The sequence below is a fragment of the Pelecanus crispus genome, chromosome 6 (assembly GCF_030463565.1).
Source record: "Pelecanus crispus isolate bPelCri1 chromosome 6, bPelCri1.pri, whole genome shotgun sequence".
In the NCBI taxonomy this organism is placed as follows: Eukaryota; Metazoa; Chordata; class Aves; order Pelecaniformes; family Pelecanidae; genus Pelecanus; species Pelecanus crispus.
In genome coordinates this window covers 1,715,453-1,735,388 of record NC_134648.1, presented here as the reverse complement: position 1 = coordinate 1,735,388, position 19,936 = coordinate 1,715,453, and the positions used below count along the sequence as shown (strand labels likewise).

The 19,936-nt window shown below is 64.4% G+C and overlaps 2 protein-coding genes across 2 annotated transcripts; both read left to right on the top strand.

Moving 5' to 3' along the window:
* Positions 1 to 124: 124 nt before the first annotated feature.
* LOC142593724 (scavenger receptor cysteine-rich type 1 protein M130-like) lies at positions 125 to 4,443 on the top strand. Its single transcript, XM_075712231.1, has 13 exons — positions 125 to 170; positions 294 to 614; positions 706 to 1,023; positions 1,101 to 1,403; positions 1,481 to 1,795; positions 2,019 to 2,327; positions 2,406 to 2,714; positions 2,800 to 3,168; positions 3,296 to 3,415; positions 3,551 to 3,646; positions 3,782 to 3,865; positions 4,014 to 4,148; positions 4,328 to 4,443. Exons 1-13 carry the CDS (start codon positions 125 to 127, stop codon positions 4,441 to 4,443), a joined length of 2,841 nt encoding a protein of 946 aa, XP_075568346.1.
* A 7,043-nt stretch (positions 4,444 to 11,486) lies between these two features.
* Positions 11,487 to 15,749, top strand: LOC142593723 (scavenger receptor cysteine-rich type 1 protein M130-like). The gene is made up of 13 exons (XM_075712230.1): positions 11,487 to 11,538; positions 11,620 to 11,940; positions 12,032 to 12,352; positions 12,430 to 12,732; positions 12,811 to 13,125; positions 13,324 to 13,632; positions 13,711 to 14,019; positions 14,105 to 14,473; positions 14,601 to 14,720; positions 14,856 to 14,951; positions 15,088 to 15,171; positions 15,320 to 15,454; positions 15,634 to 15,749. Exons 1-13 carry the CDS (start codon positions 11,487 to 11,489, stop codon positions 15,747 to 15,749), a joined length of 2,850 nt encoding a protein of 949 aa, XP_075568345.1.
* Positions 15,750 to 19,936: the final 4,187 nt, after the last annotated feature.

The following is a 19,936-nucleotide window of genomic DNA, read 5'->3' as shown; positions in this document are numbered from 1 at the left end:
GCCCCGTCAGCTGGGAGATAACCCACCTGATAACAGCTCAAAAGGTTCTGCCACCTCCATTGGCTCCCGGCAGCGGCGCTGCCTATATATCACCCGCCCTGCGCCGGGGGTCTGGGACGTGAGGATGGTGCCTGTCGGGGTGCTGGGGCTGCTCCTGTGTGTGTGGCTCTGCGAAGCGCAGCGCCAAGGCGGGGGACAGCTGTGGGCCGGGGCGCAGCCGTGGGGCAGAAGGAAGCCATGGAATAGGGACACCCCCCAGCCCGAGGCCGGGCTCAGCACCGCCCTTGCCGCAGGCACCGGGGAGCTGCGGCTGGTGGGCGGCAGCGGGCGCTGTGCCGGGAGGGTGGAGGTGAAGCACGACGGCGAGTGGGGCTCCGTCTGCGACTACGACTTCGACTGGGAAGCCCGTTGGGCCACTGTGGTGTGCCGGCAGCTGGGCTGCGGGCCAGTGGCCAGGTCATCCCCCTACGCCCCGTTTGGGCAGGGCACCGGCAGGATCTGGCTCCAGCCCTTCTTCTGCCAGGGCAATGAGGCGATGCTGCAGGATTGTCCCAACTACGGCTGGGGACAGCACTTCTGCGGCCACGAGTGGGACCTGGGGGTGACCTGTGCAGGTGAGGTGGGGAGGCTGGCCATGCTGGGACGACCGCCGTGTGCCGGGGCATCCCCCGGCAGGGCTGAGGCCGTGCTGGTGCCCCGGTGCAGAGGCGGTGGAGCTGCGGCTGGCGGCTGGTGGGAGTCCTTGTGCCGGGAGGGTGGAGGTGAAGCTGCGAGGAGTCTGGGGATCGGTGGGAGACACCAAGTGGGACATGGAGGATGCCGAGGTGGTGTGCCAGCAGCTGGGCTGTGGCTCGGCTGCCGGTGCCTACCCTGCCAGCACCCGCTTTGGCAAAGGGGACGGCCCCATCAACCTGGTTCTGGTTGACTGCGTCGGGAGCGAGACTGCGATCTGGGACTGCGAGATCCGCGGCTGGGGACCCTACAGCGGCATACATGACTTTGACACCGCCGTCATCTGCCAAGGTAGGAGCTGGGTGGTGGGGGACACGCACCGGTCCCGGCACATCCGTCAGCACTGACCCGCGCGCCTCTCCCGGCAGGGTTTGCCCGGCTGGTGGGCGGCGACACTGCCTGCGCCGGGCGGCTGGAGGTGCGTCGGGGCCGAGCGTGGGCCAGCGTCTGCGAGGACGCCATGGACATGAAGGCCGCCCAGGTGGTGTGCCGGGAGCTGGGCTGCGGCGTGGCCCTGGCCGTCTCTGGCACCGGCTGGTTTGAGGCGGGACCGGGGCTGCTCTGGGAGGGGGGGTTCGAGTGCAGCGGCACCGAGCCCCTCCTTGCCAGCTGCGCCCGGCGGCCGCCGCGCAGCCAGGCCTGCACCAGCCATGCCAGCATCATCTGCTCCCGTAAGCGCTGGGGCCGCCGGCGGGTGTTGGGGGAGTCCCCACCGCGTCGTCCCCCCCCAACGCCCTTTCTGCCGCAGCCTACACGGCTTTCCGGCTGGCGGACAACAGCTCGGGCTGCGCCGGGCGGGTGGAGGCGGAGGCGGGGGGCACGTGGGGGTCCCTCTGCGCCACCGGCTGGGACCTGCGCGACGCCCACGTCCTCTGCCACCACCTGGGCTGCGGCCCCGCCGCCGCCGTGCCCCCGGGAGGCTCCTTCGGCGGGGGGGACGGGCCGCTGCGGCGCGACGCCTTTGGCTGCGTCGGGAGTGAGCGGCACCCAGGCGAGTGCCCCACGGCGCTGCTGGGGGAGCCCGCCTGCCCCCCCGGCCACGCCGCTGCCGTCAACTGCTCAGGTCTGTATGGCACGTGCCGGGAAAAGCCTGAAGGGGCTTTTGGGACAGCCGAAAAGTTGGGGACGGAGGACACAGGGCCGTTTTGGGGAGAGGGGAGGGCTGAAATGGGACCCCCGCCATCCCCTCAGGGCCCCCCATCCCCTCAGGGCCCCCCCATCCCCTCAGGGCCCCTACGGTGCTGGTGCGGCAGCCTCACGGCACCGCACCGCCGGGCATTTTGCAGGCGTTGCCGCACCCCTGCGTCTGGTGGAGGGGGAGAGCCGGTGCGATGGGCGTCTGGAGGTTGCCGCAAGGCCCGGGGCCTGGGCCCGCGTGCCGGCGGGGCTGTGGGATGCGCGGCGTGGCAGCGTGGTGTGCCGGCAGCTGGGCTGTGGCGTGCCGGAGAAGGTCTACAGCGTGGCGGGCTCGGGCACTGTGGGGCTGCAGGGGCTGCGGTGTGCCGGCAGCGAGGAGCAGCTGGCCCAGTGCAACGTGTCGGGGACGGCCGCCACGCCAGCCGTCAGCCGCGAGGAGGTGGCCGTGGTGTGCTCGGGTGAGTGTCCCGGGCAGGGCCGGAGGGTGCCGGCACGGTGAGCGGCCGCCCCAGCCCGGTGCCCTCCGTGCCCTGCAGGCAGCCGGCGGGTGAGGCTGTCGGGCGGCCCCGGGCGCTGCGCCGGGCGGGTGGAGGTCTACGTCAATGGGAGCTGGGGCACCGTGTGCCAGGAAACCTGGGACCTCCTGGACGCCAGCGTCGTCTGCCGCCAGCTGGGCTGCGGAAGGGCGCTGGCGGCACCCGGCTCGGCCCGCTTTGGTCCCGGCACGGGGCCGCTGTGGCCGCATGCCGGCGGCTGTGCCGGGACGGAGGCGTCGCTCTGGGAGTGCCCGGCCTCGGCACAGCACGGCTGCCGGCGCGGTGGCGGGGCGGGAGCCGTCTGCTCAGGTCAGTGCCGTGCGCCCCCAGCTTGGGGAGCAGGGGCAGCGGGATGGCGCGGCCGTGCCGTGACCCCCCGCGCACCACCTTGCAGAGCAGCTCTCCCTGCGGCTGGCGGGCGGCAGCGGCCGCTGCAGCGGGCACCTGGAGGTGCTCCACAAGGGCACGTGGGGCCGCGTGTGCGCCAACGGCACCAGCCCCGCCACGGCCACCGCCGCCTGCCGGCAGCTGGGCTGCGCGGACGGGGGGAGGCTGGAGGCCGCCCCTGCCCGGGACCCGGCCCCCGCCTGGCTGGCCTGGGTGGGCTGCCAGGAGGGGGCCCGCTGGCTCTGGCGCTGCCCCTCGGCACCCTGGCGCCTGCAGGCCTGCAGCCCTGGCGGGGACGCCCGCGTCGCTTGTGACGAGGACAGTGACGGCACGAGCGGGACGCCCAGCCCGTCCCTGGGGAGCCGCTGCCCGGAGGGTGCCGCTTGCACAGGTAGCTCTGCCCGTGCCGCCGGCCCCCCGCGCCAGGCTGCCCGCAGTGCCCCTGCTCACGCCACCTGCTCATGTCGCCGCAGGTGTCCCCAGCAGCACCAGCACGGCGGCAGCGGCAGCATCGGGGAGCGTGCCGGTGCCCACGGTCCTGTGCGTGGTGCTGGGGACGCTGCTGTGCCTGGCCCTGGCTGCCCTGGCCGTGCAGGCGTGCCGCGCCCGGGCTCGGCGCCGAGGTGGGTGCCGGCGGGTGGGTGTTTGGGGGTGCTGGGGCGGCCCTGCCACGGGACGGCTCAGAGGGTGGGTGCTGGGTGACCCCAGTGCCACCCACGGTCCCCATGGCCCTGGCTGAGCACTGCCCATCATGCCAGGCCCCGGTAGAGCTGCAGATGCCGTCTCCGATGCCGTCTATGAGGAGCTGGACTACACCCTCATGCCCGAGTACCAGGAGGTGCCCAGTCGCTCAGGTCCGTGCAGACCCTCCTCGTGCCTCGCAGCTCTCCCGAAAGATGGGGGGTCTCTGCCCCACAATCCACCTGCAGCACCGCGTCCTGCTGGTGCCGGCTTCGGTCACCCCCAACGCTCCGTCCTCCTCCCGCCAGGCTCCCTGTCCGAGGGGTCGGTGACGAAGTTGCCGTATTACACCGGGGACAGCATGGAGGAGAGCAAGCCCAGGGCAGCCCCAGGTAGGAGCCCGGGGGCAGGAACGTGGGCGACAGCAGCAGCCCCAGTGCCACCAGCACATCCCCGGTGGCGTGGCCGGAGCGGGGTGGCACAGCCAGAGCCCTGCCACGGCCTCCGCTTCACTGCCACCCACCCGCGTGCCTGTCCCAGGCCCCCCTGCCCAGCACGGCCCCCCGGATGGCTACGACGATGCCGCCGCCGTGCCACAAGAGTGCCCCGCTACCAGCGCTGGGGACAGCGCCGACGGGGTGGCACGCAGGAGCTGGGGCTGTGTCCCACCCACAGGTGAGAGGGGCCACAGCCACCCTGTGCCCTGCAGAGCCACCTCCGCCGCAGCTCGGCTGCGCTGGCGGGCAGGCAGCAGGCAGCAAAGCCCCGGGGGCTGCGGCAAGAGCCCAGCCAGGCTCTGGCAGCAGGGACGCGCAGCAGCCCCATTAAGGCACCAGCCTTTGCTGTCCCCGAAGGTGGCAGCTGCCCCCCGCCAAGTCCCCCAGGAGCCACGAGGGACCCCGCGGCCCAGCCCCCGGGGGACACACACTATGACGATGTTGGCGTCAGCACCCTGGCCACGGCGCTCTGAGGATGCCCGGGCCACACCGCAGGACTCCCTGGGGACACGGGTGCAGGGGGCTGGGGCTCTGTCCCCAACAACGCGTGGCACACTGTGAATTTCTCTTGTTGTCTATTAAAACGCCAAACTGGCTGGAGACTCCCTTCCAGGGCTGGCACCTCGCTCCCAGGTACATGAGCCATCCCTCAGGGACGTGGGGCAGGAGCCGCAGCCACGCACGCAGCCCTGGGCATGGCGGGGACAGGGGGAAGGACGGGGCAGAGCACAGCGGGATGCCTGGCACTGGCCCCAGGCCCTTTCTTTGGCATCAAACACCCACGCAACTGCTCCCACCGACGGGCGTGGGGAAACGGGAGAGGGAAGGAGCCACTCTGGCTCAGCCCCGACCCCCAGCACACGCAGGCAGGACCGCGGCCCCTGTCCTGCCAGGACAAATCCAGCTCCTCCAGCCAGGGGCTGGTGCCCACCACGGCGGCGAGGTCCTCGCAGCAGCCGCTGCTGAGACGGCAGTACCACAGCCTGCCGGGGACCCGCGCGAAGGACCCTCAGAGCTGCTCCAAGGGCACCGCGGTGCCACCCCACCACGGTGACGGTCCCCAGCCCGCTGCCACTGCTTTCCAGCTCCTCACCCTGGGAGAGGGGGACCGAGGGTCCCTGCCAGCCTGGAGGGACTTCTCTGGGGTACCTGCCCAGCCCTCCGCTCCACCCCGTGGGTTTGGCTGCCTGGGAGATGCCCACGGGTGCCGGGGGGATGCCCAGGGGTGCCGGGGCCACTCACCGCAGCACACGCAGGCGGCAGCTGGGCTGCTGCAGCCCCTCGCAGAGCAGGCGCACGCCGCCGTCGCCCAGCGTGCCGTCGCCCAGCTCCAGCTGGGACAGGCTGGGGTGTTCGGCCAGGAGCGCTGCAAGCGCCGCACAGCAGCTCTGCAGCCTGCGGGGAGAGCGCAGAGAACGGGTGGGCTCGTCACACCTGCCCGGCTGGTCAGCCAATCAGCATGGAGGGACCACACCCACCCTCTGTATGGCCAATCAGCATGGAGGAACGGCACCAATCATAGAATCATAGAATCGTTTAGGTTGGAAAAGACCTTTAAGATCATCCAGTCCAAGCATTGACCCAATCCTACCAAGTCCACCACTAAAGCAGTTAAGGGCAGAGGAATAATTGATCTCATGTTTCCTGGCTTGGTGGCTTGATTATTTTTTAATGAAAGTAAAACTAGGAATCATTAAGGTTGGAAAGGATCTCTAGGATCATCAGTGCAACCATCAACCCAACACCACCATGCCCACTAAACCATAGAATAGAATCATAGAATCATAGAATCGTTTACGTTGGAAAAGACCTTTAAGATCATCCAGTCCAACCATTAACCTACACTACCAAGTCTACTCTTAGCCAATCAAGGGTAGACCAGACTAAACCATGTCCCAAAGTGCCACATCTACCCGTTTTTTGAGCACTTGCAGGGATGGTGACTCCACCACCTCTCTGGGTAGCCTCTTCCAATTCTTGACCACTCTTCCCGTCAAGAAATTTTTCCCAATATCCAATCTAAACCTCCCCCAGCACAGCGTGAGGCCATTTCCTCCCGTCCTATTGCTAGTTACGTGGGAGAAGAGCCCAACACCCCCCTCACTGCACCCTCCTTTCAGGCAGCTGCAGAGAGCGATAAGGTCTCCCCTCAGCCTCCTCTTCTCCAGGCTGAACACCCCCAGCTCCCTCAGCCGCTCCCCACCAGCCCTGTGCTCCACACCCTTCACCAGCTCCGTTCCCCTTCTCTGGACACACTCCAGCACCTCAATGTCCTCCTCGTGCTGAGGGGCCCAAAACTGGACACAGGATTCCAGGTGCGGCCTCACCAGTGCCGAGTACAGGGGGACGACCACTTCCCTGCTCCTGCTGGCCACACTGTTCCTGATACAAGCCAGGATGCTGTTGGCCTTCTTGGCCACCTGGGCACACTGCTGGCTCATGTTCAGCCGGCTGTCGACCAACACCCCCAGGTCCTTTTCAGCCAGGCAGCTTTCCAGCCACTCTTAGAATCATAGAATCATAGAATCATAGAATCATCTAGGTTGGAAAAGACCTTTAAGATCATCCAGTCCAACCATTAACCTACACTACCAAGCCCACTCTAGACTAATCAAGGGTAGACCAGACTAAACCATATCCCGAAGTGCCACATCTACCCGTTTTTTAAACGCCTCCAGGGATGGTGACTCCACCACCTCTCTGGGCAGCCTGTTCCAATGCCTGACCACCCTTTCCGTAAAGAAATTTTTCCTAATTTCCAGTCTAAACCTCCCCTGGCGCAGCTTAAGCCCATTTCCTCTTGTCCTATCGCTAGCTACTTGGGAGAAGAGACCAACACCCACCTCACTACAACCTCCTTTCAGGTAGTTGTAGAGAGCGATAAGGTCTCCCCTCAGCCTCCTCTTTTCCAGGCTAAACAACCCCAGTTCCCTCAGCCGCTCCTCATAAGACTTGTTCTCCAGACCCTTCACCAGCTTCGTTGCCCGCCTCTGAACACGCTCCAGCACCTCAATGTCTTTCTTGTAGTGAGGGGCCCAAAACTGGACACAGTATTCCAGGTGCGGCCTCACCAGCGCCGAGTACAGGGGGACAATCACCTCCCTGCTCCTGCTGGCCACAGCATTCCTGATACAAGCCAGGATGCTGTTGGCCTTCTTGGCCACCTGGGCACACTGCTGGCTCATGTTCAGCCGGCTATCTACTAACACCCCCAGGTCCTTTTCGGCCAGGCAGCTTTCCAGCCACTCCTCCCCAAGCCTGTAGCGTTGCATGGGGTTGTTGTGAGCCAAGTGCAGGACCCGGCACTTGGCCTTGTTGAACCTCATACAGTTGGCCACGGCCCATCGATCCAGTCTGTCCAGGTCCCTCTGCAGGGCCATCCTACCCTCCAGCAGATCGACACTCCCACCCAATTTGGTGTCGTCTGCAAACTTACTGAGGGTGCACTCGATCCCCTCATCCAGATCATTGATAAAGATATTGAACAAGACTGGCCCTAAAACAGAGCCCTGGGGAACACCGCTCGTGACCGGCCACCAACTGGACTTAACACCATTTATCACTACTCTCTGGGCTCGGCCACCCAACCAGTTCTTTACCAGGCGAAGAGTATGCCTGTCTAAGCCGTGAGCTGCCAGCTTCCCAAGGAGGATATTATGCGAGACGGTGTCAAAAGCTTTGCTAAAGTCGAGGTAGATGACATCCACAGCCTTTCCATCATCTACCAGGCGGGTCACCAGGTCATAAAAGGAGATCAGGTTGGTCAAGCAGGACCTGCCTTTTGTGAACCCATGCTGGCTGGGCCTCATCCCCTGGTTGACCTGTACTTGCCTGTGGAGTTCGCTCAAGATGAACCTCTCCATAATCTTCCCCGGCACCGAGGTCAGTCTGACAGGCCTGTAGTTCCCCGGGTCCTCCTTCCGGACCTTCTTGGAGATGGGCGTCACATTGGCAAGCCTCCAGTCATCAGGGACCTCCCCTGTTAACCAGGACTGTTGATAGATGATGGAAAGTGGCTTGGCAAGCTCCTCTGCCAGCTCCCTCAGTACTCTCGGGTGGATCCCATCCGGCCCCATAGACTTGTGAGCGTCCAGGTGGCATAGCAGGTCATTAACTGCTTCCTCCTGGACTATGAGGGCTCCATTCTGGTCCCTATCCCTATCCTCTTGCTCAAGGGCCTGAGTACCCTGGGGATGACCGGTCTGGCTGTTAAACACAGAGGCAAAGAAGGCGTTAAGTACTTCAGCCTTTTCCTTGTCCTCGGTGACAATGTTCCCCCCCACATCCAGCAAAGAATGGAGATCCTCCTTGGCTCTCCTTTTATTGCTGATGTACTTATAAAAGCATTTTTTATTGTCTTTTACAGCACTGGCCAGATTGAGTTCTAGCTGGGCTTTTGCCTTTCTAATTTCCTCCCTGCAGGACCTAACAAGATCCCTGTACTCCTCCTGAGCTGCCCGCCCCTTTTGCCAAAGGCGGTAGACTCTCCTTTTTTCCCTGAGTCCCCGCAAAAGCTCCCTATTCAGCCAGGCCGGTCGATTTCCCCTCCGGTTGGTCTTACGACACACGGGGACAGCCCGCTCCTGCGCCCTTAAGACTTCCTTCTTGAAGAGGGCCCAGCCTTCCTGGACCCCTTTGCCCTTCAGGACCGCCTCCCAAGGGACTTTCCCAACCAGGGTCCTGAAGAGGCCAAAGTCTGCCCTCCGGAAGTCCATGGTAATAGTTTTGGTGCCCCTCCGCTTAGCATCACCCAAAATTGAGAACTTTATCATGTCGTGGTCGCTAAGCCCGAGACGGCCTCCGACCTCGACATTTCCCACAAGCCCTTCTCTGTTGGTAAACAGCAGGTCAAGCGGGGCACCTCCCCTGGTAGGCTCGCTTACCAGCTGCATTAGAAAGTTATCCCCCACATGCTCTAGGAACTTCCAAGACTGCTGCCTCTCTGCTGTGTGGTATTTCCAGCAGATGTCTGGCAAGTTGAAGTCCCCCATGAGAACTAGGGCTAGCGATTGCGACACTTCTGCCAGCCGCTTATAGAATGCCTCATCTACCTCTACATCCTGGTTGGGTGGTCTATAGCAGACTCCCAACAGGACATCCGCCTTTCCAGCCTTCCCCCTCATCCTTACCCATAAGCATTCCACCTTGTCATCACCACTGTCAAGCTCTATGCAGTCGAAACACTCCCTAACATACAGAGCCACCCCACCGCCTTTCCTACCCTGCCTATCCCTTCTGAAGAGCTTATAGCCCTCCAGTGCAGCACTCCAGTCATGAGAGTCGTCCCACCACGTTTCCGTGATGGCGACTATGTCATAGCCATCCTGCTGCACAAGGGCCTCCAGCTCCTCCTGTTTGTTGCCCATGCTACGTGCATTGCTGTACATGCACTTAAGCTGGGCTGTCGATTTTGCCCCCAATGTTGCCATGCCGCCCCTGGGCTCCTTACTAGCGGGCCTGTTTATATCCCCTTCCCCCTTCAAACCTAGTTTAAAGCCCTCTCAATGAGTCCCGCCAACTCTTGGGCGAGAATCGCAGGTCGTTAACTGCTTCCTCCTGGATTATGGGGGCTTTGTTCTGCTCTCCTTCCCTGTCTTGCAGCTGCGGGGGCTGAATACCCTGGGGATAACTGCTCTGGCTATTAAAGATTGAGGCAAAGGCGGCATTGGTACCTCAGCCTTTTCCTCATGCTTGGTGGCAATGTTCCCCCCCCGCATCCAATAAAGGACGGAGATTCTCCTTGGCTCTCTTTTGGTCGTTAATGTATTTGCAGAAACATTTTTTATTCTCACTTACAACAGTGGCCGGAGTGAGTTCTAGCTGGGCTTTTGCCTTTCTGATTTCCTGTCTGCATGACCTAACGAGATCCCTGTACTCTTCTTGAGTTGCCTGCCCCTTCTTCCAAAGGTTGTAAACTCTCTTGTTTTCCCTGAGTCCCGCCAAAAGCTCCCTGTTCAGCCAGGCCGGTCGTCTTCCCAATCCACCCATTGCAGGGTCAATCAGCATGGGGGGACCACACCCACCCACCACCTGGACAAGCAGCATGGAGGAACCACACCACGTAATGCTCACCCTCCAGGCACCGCCCAGGGCTTTGAAGAGCTGTTGGCCTCATGGTGGTGAGCAAGGAGGACTTGGGGAGGACAGTCTTCTTCAACAAGCTCCTCAGGGTGGTTTCCAGCGCCTTCACTTCCCTGGGGTCAGAGCTCAGCTCATCTTCAGGCTGAACCAAGGAAAATCCCAGGGCCTCGAAGCCATCAGAAAGGAACAGGATCTTCTTCTGGTCATCCAGTATCTTCCCAGCTGGCGCCCAATTGTGAGGGCAGCGCTTTGAAACCACGTCTGCCACGCTCGCTTCCTTGGTAAAGGCAAGGTCTTTACAGTCTATGCAGAAGATGTACTCACACTGCGCGCAGAGGCTCCCTTCCACCCACTCTACCATCTCCTTCTTGACCATCATCATCTTCCCCATCCCCGGGGGCCTCCACCAGCACCACCACCTGCAGCGGTTGCCCATCAGAGGCAGAGTCATTCCCAAGCACAGCCCCATTCCCCAGGACCTCCTCAGCAGCCCCACCACACATCCAATATGCCAATGGGACACTTGTTTCAACGCTCAGGGCCTTCTTAAGTGTGGCAGAGGCAAGAAGGACACGGTCTGGGATCATTTTGGGCCTCTGCTCAATTGGGAAGGTCGTTCCCCTCTCCCGATGGACCATCCTCATCCATCAAGGCCTGCTTTAACCAGCCTGCAATCCTCACCCACCCTGGGAGCAAATGCAATTGCCTGGGGCCACCCGCAGCCTCTGTCCCCCTCTGCTCGTGGCCCTGGGCCCAAAGGCAGCGTGCCTGGGCTCCTGGGGATGCCTCTGCCTGCAAAGTGCTACCAAGCAGGAGCTCTGCAGAGATGTCCTTCATCGCCATGGCAGGAGGAAAGGGTCTGCCCCGCTGGCTGCCGGGCGGTGCTGAGAGCTGGAGGCTCTTCTCCGGGAGCAGAAGGAGCCCGGCAGTAAGTGGGGACAGCAAGAGAAGAGGTCCCTGCATCCCTCCCACTAAGGGGGTCACAGCGGCAGCACTGCAGCTGGCCAGGGAGCTGTGTGCAGTCGATGCCCCTTGTCAGTGCTGAGGGCGGCCCCGTGGAGACTCTGGCAGATTTTGGGGTGAATCCTGTCACCATCAGCACCGTGCTCTTGCCAGGCTCTGGCAGCAGGGTCAGCCACATGAGGGGACACGCGTGGGAAGGGCCCATGCTCCTCATGGCGGTGGCAGTGGCCTGGGGGGCTGGCTCCCCGCGGGCACATCCGGGCACCGACCCACCGTGGTGAGGTGTGTGACGCCAGAAGCAGAGCCAATCTTCATATTTGGGCACGGAGAAGATTATTGGAGGCTGGGGCCCCGTCAGCTGGGAGATAACCCACCTGATAACAGCTCAAAAGGTTCTGCCACCTCCATTGGCTCCCAGCTGCGGCGCTGTCTATATATCACCCGCCCCGCGCCGGGGGTCTGGGACGTGAGGATGGTGCCTGTCGGGGTGCTGGGGCTGTTCCTGTGTGTGTGGCTCTGTGAAGGTGAGTGTTGGGGCAGGGTTCATCCGTGGGGCAGGGATCCCTTCCAGCCTGAGGCTGGGCTCAGCACCGTCCTTGCCGCAGGCACCGGGGAGCTGCGGCTGGTGGGCGGCGGCGGGCGCTGTGCCGGGAGGGTGGAGGTGAAGCACGATGGCGAGTGGGGCTCCGTTTGCACCTACGACTTCCACTGGGATGCCCGTTGGGACGCCGTGGTGTGCCGTCATCTGGGCTGTGGGCCAGTGGCCAGGTCGTCCCCCTACGCCCCGTTTGGGCAGGGCACCGGCAGGATCTGGCTCCAGCCCCTCTTCTGCCGGGGCGACGAGGCGATGCTGCAGGACTGTGCCCACTATGGCTGGGGACATCACTTCTGCGGCCATGAGCGGGACGTGGGGGTGACGTGTGCAGGTGAGGTGGGGAGGCTGGCCATGCCAGGACGACTGCCGTGTGCCGGGGCATCCCCCGGCAGGGCTGAGGCCGTGCTGGTGCCCCGGTGCAGAGGCGGTGGAGCTGCGGCTGGCGGCTGGCGGGAGTCCTTGTGCCGGGAGGGTGGAGGTGAAGCTGCGAGGAGTCTGGGGATCGGTGGGAGACCCCAACTGGGACATGGAGGACGCAGAGGTGGTGTGCCAGCAGCTGGGCTGTGGCTCGGCTGCCGGTGCCTACCCTGCCAGCACCCGCTTCGGCAAAGGGGACGGCCCCATCAACCTGTTTCTGGTTGACTGCGTCGGGAGCGAGACTGCGATCTGGGACTGCAAGATCGATGGCTGGGGACCCTACAACAGCAGCATACGTGATTTTGAAACCGCCGTCATCTGCCAAGGTAGGAGCTGGGTGGTGGGGGACACGCACCGGTCCCGGCACATCCGTCAGCACTGACCCGCGCGCCTCTCCCGGCAGGGTTTGCCCGGCTGGTGGGCGGCGACACTGCCTGCGCCGGGCGGCTGGAGGTGCGTCGGGGCCGAGCGTGGGCCAGCGTCTGCGAGGACGCCATGGACATGAAGGCCGCCCAGGTGGTGTGCCGGGAGCTGGGCTGCGGCGTGGCCCTGGCCGTCTCTGGCACCGGCTGGTTTGAGGCGGGACCGGGGCTGCTCTGGGAGGGGGGGTTCGAGTGCAGCGGCACCGAGCCCCTCCTTGCCAGCTGCGCCCGGCGGCCGCCGCGCAGCCAGGCCTGCACCAGCCATGCCAGCATCATCTGCTCCCGTAAGCGCTGGGGCCGCCGGCGGGTGTTGGGGGAGTCCCCACCGTGTCGTCCCCCCCCCAACGCCCTTTCTGCCGCAGCCTACACGGCTTTCCGGCTGGCGGACAACAGCTCGGGCTGCGCCGGGCGGGTGGAGGCGGAGGCGGGGGGCACGTGGGGGTCCCTCTGCGCCACCGGCTGGGACCTGCGCGACGCCCACGTCCTCTGCCACCACCTGGGCTGCGGCCCCGCCGCCGCCGTGCCCCCGGGAGGCTCCTTCGGCGGGGGGGACGGGCCGCTGCGGCGCGACGCCTTTGGCTGCGTCGGGAGCGAGCGGCACCCAGGCGAGTGCCCCACGGCGCTGCTGGGGGAGCCCGCCTGCCCCCCCGGCCACGCCGCTGCCGTCAACTGCTCAGGTCTGTATGGCACGTGCCGGGAAAAGCCTGAAGGGGCTTTTGGGACAGCCGAAAAGTTGGGGACGGAGGACACAGGGCCGTTTTGGGGTGAGGGGAGGGCTGAAATGGGGCCCCGTCATCCCCTCAGGGCCCCCCGTCCCCTCAGAGCCCCTGCGGTGCTGGTGCGGCAGCCTCACGGCTCACCCGGGGATTTTGCAGGCGTTGCCGCGCCCCTGCGTCTGGTGGAGGGGGAGAGCCGGTGCGATGGGCGTCTGGAGGTTGCCGCAAGGCCCGGGGCCTGGGCCCGCGTGCCGGCGGGGCTGTGGGATGCGCGGCGTGGCAGCGTGGTGTGCCGGCAGCTGGGCTGTGGCGTGCCGGAGAAGGTCTACAGCGTGGCGGGCTCGGGCACTGTGGGGCTGCAGGGGCTGCGGTGTGCCGGCAGCGAGGAGCAGCTGGCCCAGTGCAACGTGTCGGGGACGGCCGCCGCGCCGGCCGTCAGCCGCGAGGAGGTGGCCGTGGTGTGCTCGGGTGAGTGTCCCGGGCAGGGCCGGAGGGTGCCGGCACGGTGAGCGGCCGCCCCAGCCCGGTGCCCTCCGTGCCCTGCAGGCAGCCGGCGGGTGAGGCTGTCGGGCGGCCCCGGGCGCTGCGCCGGGCGGGTGGAGGTCTACGTCAATGGGAGCTGGGGCACCGTGTGCCAGGAAACCTGGGACCTCCTGGACGCCAGCGTCGTCTGCCGCCAGCTGGGCTGCGGAAGGGCGCTGGCGGCACCCGGCTCGGCCCGCTTTGGTCCCGGCACGGGGCCGCTGTGGCCGCATGCCGGCGGCTGTGCCGGGACGGAGGCGTCGCTCTGGGAGTGCCCGGCCTCGGCACAGCACGGCTGCCGGCGCGGTGGCGGGGCGGGAGCCGTCTGCTCAGGTCAGTGCCGTGCGCCCCCAGCTTGGGGAGCAGGGGCAGCGGGATGGCGCGGCCGTGCCGTGACCCCCCGCGCACCCCCTTGCAGAGCAGCTCTCCCTGCGGCTGGCGGGCGGCAGCGGCCGCTGCAGCGGGCACCTGGAGGTGCTCCACAAGGGCACGTGGGGCCGCGTGTGCGCCAACGGCACCAGCCCCGCCACGGCCACCGCCGCCTGCCGGCAGCTGGGCTGCGCGGACGGGGGGAGGCTGGAGGCCGCCCCTGCCCGGGACCCGGCCCCCGCCTGGCTGGCCTGGGTGGGCTGCCAGGAGGGGGCCCGCTGGCTCTGGCGCTGCCCCTCGGCACCCTGGCGCCTGCAGGCCTGCAGCCCCGGCGGGGATGCCCGCGTCGCTTGTGACGAGGACAGTGACGGCACGAGCGGGACGCCCAGCCCGTCCCCGGGGAGCCGCTGCCCGGAGGGTGCCGCTTGCACAGGTAGCTCTGCCGGTGCCGACGGCCCCCTGCGCCAGGCTGCCCGCAGTGCCCCTGCTCACGCCGCCTGCTCATGTCCCCGCAGGTGTCCCCAGCAGCACCAGCGCGGCGGCAGCGGCAGCATCGGGGAGCGTGCCGGTGCCCACGGTCCTGTGCGTGGTGCTGGGGACGCTGCTGTGCCTGGCCTTGGCTGCCCTAGCTGTGCAGGCGTGCCGCGCCCGGGCTCGGCGCCGAGGTGGGTGCCGGCGGGTGGGTGTTTGGGGGTGCTGGGGCGGCCCCGCCACGGGACGGCTCAGAGGGTGGGTGCTGGGTGACCCCAGTGCCACCCATGGTCCCCATGGCCCTGGCTGAGCACTGCCCATCATGCCAGGCCCCGGTAGAGCTGCAGATGCCATCTCCGATGCCGTCTACGAGGAGCTGGACTACACCCTCATGCCCGAGTACCAGGAGGTGCCCAGTCGCTCAGGTCCGTGCAGCCCCTCCCCGTGCCTGGCAGCTCTCCCGAAAGATGGGGGGTCTCTGCCCCACGGCCCCATCTGCAGCACCGCGTCCCGCTGGTGCAGGCTTCGGTCACCCCCAACGCTCCGTCCTCCCCCCGCCAGGCTCCCTGTCCGAGGGGTCGGTGACGAAGCTGCCGTATTACAGCGGGGACAGCATGGAGGAGAGCGAGCCCAGGGCAGCCCCAGGTAGGAGCCCGGGGGCAGGAACGTGGGCGACAGCAGCAGCCCCAGTGCCACCAGCACATCCCCGGTGGCGTGGCCGGAGCGGGGTGGCACAGCCAGAGCCCTGCCACGGCCTCCGCTTCACTGCCACCCACCCGCGTGCCTGTCCCAGGCCCCCCTGCCCAGCACGGCCCCCCGGATGGCTACGACGATGCCGCCGCCGTGCCACAAGAGTGCCCCGCTCCCAGCGCTGGGGACAGCGCCGACGGGGTGGCACGCAGGAGCTGGGGCTGTGTCCCACCCACAGGTGAGAGGGGCCACAGCCACCCTGTGCCCTGCAGAGCCACCTCCGCCGCAGCTTGGCTGCGCTGGCGGGCAGGCAGCAGGCAGCAAAGCCCCGGGGGCTGCGGCAAGAGCCCAGCCAGGCTCTGGCAGCAGGGACGCGCAGCAGCCCCATTAAGGCACCAGCCTTTGCTGTCCCCGAAGGTGGCAGCTGCCCCCCACCAAGTCCCCCAGGAGCCACGAGGGACCCCGCGGCCCAGCCCCCGGGGGACACACACTATGACGATGTTGGCGTCAGCACCCTGGCCACGGCGCTCTGAGGATGCCCGGGCCACACCGCAGGACTCCCTGGGGACATGGGTGCAGGGGGCTGGGGCTCTGTCCCCACCAACGCGTGGCTCACTGTGAATTTCTCTTGTTGTCTATTAAAACGCCAAACTGGCTGGAGACTCCCTTCCAGGGCTGGCACCTCGCTCCCAGGTACATGAGCCATCCCTCAGGGACGTGGGGCAGGAGCCGCAGCCACGCACGCAGCCCTGGGCATGGCGGGGACAGGGGGAAGGACGGGGCAGAGCACAGCGGGATGCCTGGCACTGGCCCCAGGCCCTTTCTTTGGCATCAAACACCCACGCAACTGCTCCCACCGACGGGCGTGGGGAAACGGGAGAGGGTGCCCACCACAGCGGCGAGGTCCTCGCAGCAGCCGCTGCTGAGGCGGCAGTACCACAGCCTGCCGGGGACCCGCGCGAAAGACCCTCAGAGCTGCTCCAAGGGCCCCGCGGTGCCACCCCACCACGGTGACGGTCCCCAGCCCGCTGCCACTGCTTTCCAGCTCCTCACCCTGGGAGAGGGGGACCGAGGGTCCCTGCCAGCCTGGAGGGACTTCTCTGGGGTACCTGCCCAGCCCTCCGCTCCACCCCGTGGGTTTGGCTGCCTGGGAGATGCCCACGGGTGCCGGGGGGATGCCCAGGGGTGCCGGGGCCACTCACCGCAGCACACGCAGGCAGCAGCTGGGCTGCTGCAGCCCCTCGCAGAGCAGGCGCACGCCGCCGTCGCCCAGCGTGCCGTCGCCCAGCTCCAGCCGGGCCAGGCTGGGGTGTTCGGCCAGGAGCGCCGCCAGCGCCGCACAGCAGCTCTGCGACAGCCCGCACCACTGCAGCCTGTGGGGAGAGCGCAGAGAATGGGTGGGCTCGTCACACCTGCCCGGCTGGTCAGCCAATCAGCATGGAGGGACCACACCCACCCTCTGTATGGCCAATCAGCATGGAGGAACGGCACCAATCATAGAATCATAGAATCGTTTAGGTTGGAAAAGACCTTTAAGATCATCCAGTCCAAGCATTGACCCAACCCTACCAAGTCCACCACTAAAGCAGATAAGGGCGGAGGAATAATTGATCTCATGTTTCCTGGCTTGGTGGCTGGATTATTTTTTAATGAAAGTAAAACTAGGAATCATTAAAGTTGGAAAGGATCTCTAGGATCATCAGTGCAACCATCAACCCAACACCACCATGCCCACTAAACCATAGAATAGAATCATAGAATCATAGAGTCGTTTACGTTGGAAAAGACCTTTAAGATCATCCAGTCCAACCATTAACCTACACTACCAAGTCTACTCTAATCCAATCAAGAGTAGACTAGACTAAACCATGTCCCAAAGTGCCACATCTACCCGTTTTTTGAACACTTGCAGGGATAGGGACTCCACCACCTCTCTGGGCAGCCTCTTCCAATTCTTGACCACCCTTTCCGTCAAGAAATTTTTCCCAATATCCAATCTAAACCTCCCCCAGCACAGCGTGAGGCCATTTCCTCTCGTCCTGTTGCTAGTTACGTGGGAGAAGAGAACAACACCCCCCTCACTGCACCCTCCTTTCAGGCAGCTGCAGAGAGCGATAAGGTCTCCCCTCACCCTCCTCTTCTCCAGGCTGAACACCCCCAGCTCCCTCAGCCGCTCCCCACCAGCCCTGTTCTCCACACCCTTCACCAGCTCCGTTCCCCTTCTCTGGACACGCTCCAGCACCTCAATGTCATTCTTGAACTGTGGGGCCCAAAACTGGACACAGGATTCCAGGTGCAGCCTCACCAGTGCAGAGTACAGGGGGACGACCACTTCCCTGCTCCTGCTGGCCACACTGTTCCTGATACAAGCCAGGATGCTGTTGGCCTTCTTGGCCACCTGGGCACACTGCCGGCTCATGTTCAGCCGGCTGTCGACCAACACCCCCAGGTCCTTTTCGGCCAGGCAGCTTTCCAGCCACTCTTCCCCAAGCCTGTAGCGTTGCATGGGCTTGTTGTGAGCCAAGTGCAGCACCCGGCACTTGGCCTTGTTGAACCCCATACAACTGGCCTCGGCCCATCGATCCAGCCTGTCCAGGTCCCTCTGCAGGAACTTCTTACCCTCGAGCAGAACAACTCCTGCCCAACTTGGTGTCATCTGCAAACTGATCCGCTAGCTTCCTTAGGAGAATGCTGTGGGAGACAGTGTCAAAGGCTTTGCTAAAGTCCAGGTAAAAGACACCCACAGCCTTTCCCTCATCCACTTGGCAGGTCACCAGGTCATAGAAGGAGTTCAGGCTGGTCAAGCAGGACCCGCCTTTCATGAACCCGTGCTGGCTGGGCCTCATCACCTGGTTGACCGGCACGTGCCTGTTGAGCGCATTCAAGTTGAACTGCTCCATAATCTTCCCTGGCACCGAGGTCAGGCTGACAGGCCTGTAGTTCCCTGGGTCCTCCTTCCGGACCTTCTTGGAGATGGGCGTCACATTAGCAAGCCTCCAGTTATCTGGGACCTCCCCTGTTAACCGGGACTGCCGATAGATGATGCAGAGTGGCTTGGCAAGCTCCTCCGCCAGCTCCCTCAGTACCCTTGGGTGGATCCCATCCAGCCCCACAGACCTGTGAGTGTCCAGGTGGCGTAGCAGGTTGTTAACTGCTTCCTCCTGGATTATGGGGGCTTTGTTCTGCTCTCCTTCCCTGTCTTGCAGCTGCGGGGGCTGGATACCCTGGGGATAACTGCTCTGGCTATTAAAGACTGAGGCAAAGGTGGCATTAGTACCTCAGCCTTTTCCTCATGCTTGGTGGCAATGTCGCACCAAAAGCTCCCTGTTCAGCCAGGCCGGTCGTCTTCCCAATCCACCCATTGCAGGGTCAGTCAGCATGGGGGGACCGCACCACGTAATACTCACCCTCCAGGCACCACCCAGGGCTTTGAAGAGTCATTGGCCTCATGCTGATGAGCAAGGAGGACTTGGGGAGGACAGTCTTCTTCAACAAGCTCCTCAGGGTGGTTTCCAGCGCCTTCACTTCCCTGGGGTCAGAGCTCAGCTCATCTTCAGGCTGAACCAAGGAAAATCCCAGGGCCTCGAAGCCATCAGAAATGAACAGGACCTTCTTCTGGTCATCCAGCATCTTCCCAGCTGGCGCCCACTTGTGATGGCAGCGCTTTGAAACCACGTCTGCACGCTCGCTTCCTTGGTAAAGGCAAGGTCTTTACAGCCTATGCAGAAGATGTACTCACACTGCGTGCAGAGGCTCCCTTCCACCCACTCTACCATCACCTTCTTGACCGTCATCATCTTCCCCATCAACGGGGGCCCCCACCGGCACCACCACCTGCAGTGGTTGCCCATCTTCGTTGGGTTTAAACAGCGTCTGCGTGGTGACGGTGATGGTGGCTGGTGCGTTGCTGGCGTCGGCACAGCCACAGCTGGTGCCCACAGCTTCATGCTCACCTCTGCCCTTGCTGCAAGGTGTCCTGGCGATGGTCAGGTGAGTGTAGCGGCTGCTGATGGACAGGTTGTCCCCGAGACAGGAGTTCACTTCTTTGTACCAGCGAATTCCCTGACCACGTCCTCTCTGTATTTCTACTTGCACTCTGCGCCGGCGAGAAGCAGAGTCAGTCCCAAGCACAGCCCCATTGCCCAGGACCTCCTCAGCAGCCCCACCGCACTCCCAATACGCCAACGGGACACTTGTTTCAATGCTCAGGGCTTTCTTCACTCTGGCAGAGGCAAAAAGGACACGGTCTGGGATTATTTTGGGCCTCTGGTCAGTTGGGGAGGTCCTTCCCCTCTCCCGATGGACCATCCTCATCCATCAAGGCCTGCTTTAACCAGCCTGCAATCCTCACCCACCCTGGGAGCAAATGCAATTGCCTGGGGCCACCCGCAGCCTCTGTCCCCCTCTGCTCGTGGCCCTGGGCCCAAAGGCAGCGTGCCTGGGCTCCTGGGGATGCCTCCGCCTGCAAAGTGCTACCAAAGAGGAGCTCTGCAGAGATGTCCTTCATCGCCATGGCAGGAGGAAAGGGTCTGCCCCGCTGGCTGCCGGGCGGTGCTGAGAGCTGGAGGCTCTTCTCCGGGAGCAGAAGGAGCCCCGCAGTAAGTGGGGACAGCAAGAGAAGAGGTCCCTGCATCCCTCCCACTAAGGGGGTCACAGCGGCAGCACTGCAGCTGGACGGGTGTGTTGGTTTAACCCCAGCCCCAGCTCAGCACCACGCAGC